A 2,382-nucleotide genomic window follows, 5' to 3' on the forward strand; every position below is an offset into this window, starting at 1 on the left:
TAAAAAATTTAATTTAAAATTATCAAAATTATAATTTTTTTAATTTATCTAATGATTTGTGGTTGAGATTGGACTTCACGTTTACCACAAACTAATTAGTTATCATTTGATTAGGCCCTATGTATATGTACATGTACATGTATATGTACATGCATAGAGCGTTGGTGATCAGTGTTAATTGAATTCTGTGACAAGGACGTCATACTTCATACATAAGGAAAAGGAAAGCATTTAATGATGATGCATGCAAAACCCTCTATAAAACCATGCTTACTTATTTCCCAAAATTACTATTATATGCCTGCTCGCAAATATGTCATCAAAATATCTCTATTTTCTCATCATCGCCGCCGCCGCCCTTCTTTCCACCATCTCCGGCAGGCCGCTATCAGCGAAGGAGCTGGAAGCAAACGCTAATTTAGGTGGAAGCTTCGGTATTGGAGCCGGTGCCAACATGGGTCAAGGCGGTCTTCTCGGCGGAGCTGTGCCGGGGATGAACACCGGTGTCGCCGGCGGAATTGGTGGCAGTATTGGTACTGGTTTTGGCGGTCTACCCGGTGGCGTTGGTGGTCAAACTGGTGGAGTTGGTGGAGATGGTGGAGGGCTTGGTCAAGGATTTGGCGGTGGTGGGGTGTATGGAGGTGGTGGTGCGAGAGGTGGTCAGGGATTCGGAAGTGGTGGTGCAGCTGGTGGTAGTGGTGGAGATCAAGGGTTTGGTGGGGGTGGTGGGTTGGGGCGTAGTATTGGGATTGGGGGCGGAATTGGGGGCGATACTGGATTGGGCAACGCGGGAATGGGTGCAGGTATAGGTGGTCGGATTGGTGGCGGTGGTCCAGGTGGGTTTGGTAACGGTGGTATTGGTGGAGGAAGTATGGAGGGGCAGGCGGAGACATACGGCGGAGGGTTGCCGTGAGCCGACCATATCTCCGGCGAGTTTTTGCATGCATAGACCATAGCTAGGGTTTTCGTGTTGTAATGAATATTTGGTTGCTAATTAACGTTTATGATGAATAAGAGTCTTTGCATGCATGGCTTTTAACCACTTGTTTGAATAGGTGCATTTTTTTAGCAACGGTTTATAACATTTTTACAACCCAACTTAATTACAATGGTTTAGAAAAATTTCAACTCAATTCAACTCATTTAAAAGTATAACCTAACTCAACCCAACCCAACCCTGATTGAAACGGGTTGGGTTGGATTAGGTTGAATTGGGTTGACGGGTTAGTATTTACATAAATTTAATGAATGAAGTAATTCATAAAATTTAAGTTTATAGATGATTCTATAAAGCATTATATCTAAAAAGATTACAATAGGTTTATATGACGTTTCTGGACGTTTCAACAAGTGTTTTAGAATGATTTTTAAATAAAATGATAGTAATAGTTATTTTATAGAAACATTTTGAGATGTGTCATATAAACTCATCTATTTATTAGACACCTATGTTCATATGACACTTTTTCAAGTCGTGTCGTATAAAATAACTAATATCACACTTTATTTTAAAAGTGTCATAGAATTTATTAAGATGCCCTAAATCATCCTAGAAGCATGTTGTAACTTTTTTAGATAAAAACATTTTTCTTGTTTTTCTTCTTGTAGCGAAATGTTATAACCAAGCATTTTCTTTCCATTAAAGTACAGCATAAACCGACGGGGTATTTAGATTGATGGATTCGTCAACTAACTATCTATCAATATTATTCATATTCTCCGACATATCAATTTGTTTTTGTTGCAAAAGAGATTTCAATAATGTTCTCTTATTAATTAGATTATTTGTCATCATTTTTTGATCGTAAATCTCTTTTGGTAACCTATACGTTTAGCTAAAATGAAATACAAACATAATATAAATAAAAATTATATAAAATTTATACAATATACACACACATAATAAAAAATTATATATTAGAGGCGGGTTGATCTAGGTCCAACTCAATTTCAACTCTCCTAATTGACGAGTTAGTGGTTTGGCAATTTGGGGGGGGGGGGGGGGGGGGCGAGTTGGGTTTAATTGGGTTGTTAGCGAATTGGGTTGGACGAGTTTTGCGGGTTGATAGTTTTTTGCACACCCCTATTTTGGAGTATATATTAAAAGTAAAAAAATCATCGTGTACGTGCGTGTGCGTGTGTGTGTGTGTTTTGAAAGTTGGTTCCCCAAAATAGGAATTAGGTGAAAGTTGGTTCTATTTTGGTGCAATTTTCTCTACTTAAAATTCAAGATTATAAGTAATTATGCATAAGTACAACTTATAAAAGCTCGATTTTTGAATTTGTATAAATAACTGGGGATAAACATAATCAAATAGATGATGAACATCTTATTTTAAAATATAAAAAATCTAAAATATAATTAGAATAATTATCGAGTTC

The 2,382-nt window shown here is 37.3% G+C and overlaps 1 protein-coding gene across 1 annotated transcript; it reads left to right on the forward strand.

Annotated features, from left to right (window-relative positions):
• Positions 1–313: 313 nt before the first annotated feature.
• LOC112504172 (acanthoscurrin-2-like) lies at positions 314–913 on the forward strand. The gene has a single exon (XM_025108123.1). The coding sequence runs from the start codon at positions 314–316 to the stop codon at positions 911–913; it is 600 nt and encodes a 199-aa protein (XP_024963891.1).
• Positions 914–2,382: the final 1,469 nt, after the last annotated feature.

The sequence above is a fragment of the Cynara cardunculus genome, unplaced genomic scaffold (assembly GCF_001531365.2).
Source record: "Cynara cardunculus var. scolymus isolate 2C unplaced genomic scaffold, CcrdV1 Un_Scaffold_4808, whole genome shotgun sequence".
Classification (NCBI taxonomy): domain Eukaryota; kingdom Viridiplantae; phylum Streptophyta; class Magnoliopsida; order Asterales; family Asteraceae; genus Cynara; species Cynara cardunculus.

Bases quoted from the DNA above. Each gene is read 5' to 3' on its own strand.
- LOC112504172 (XM_025108123.1), top strand. From the start codon at position 314: ATGTCATCAAAATATCTCTATTTTCTCATCATCGCCGCCGCCGCCCTT.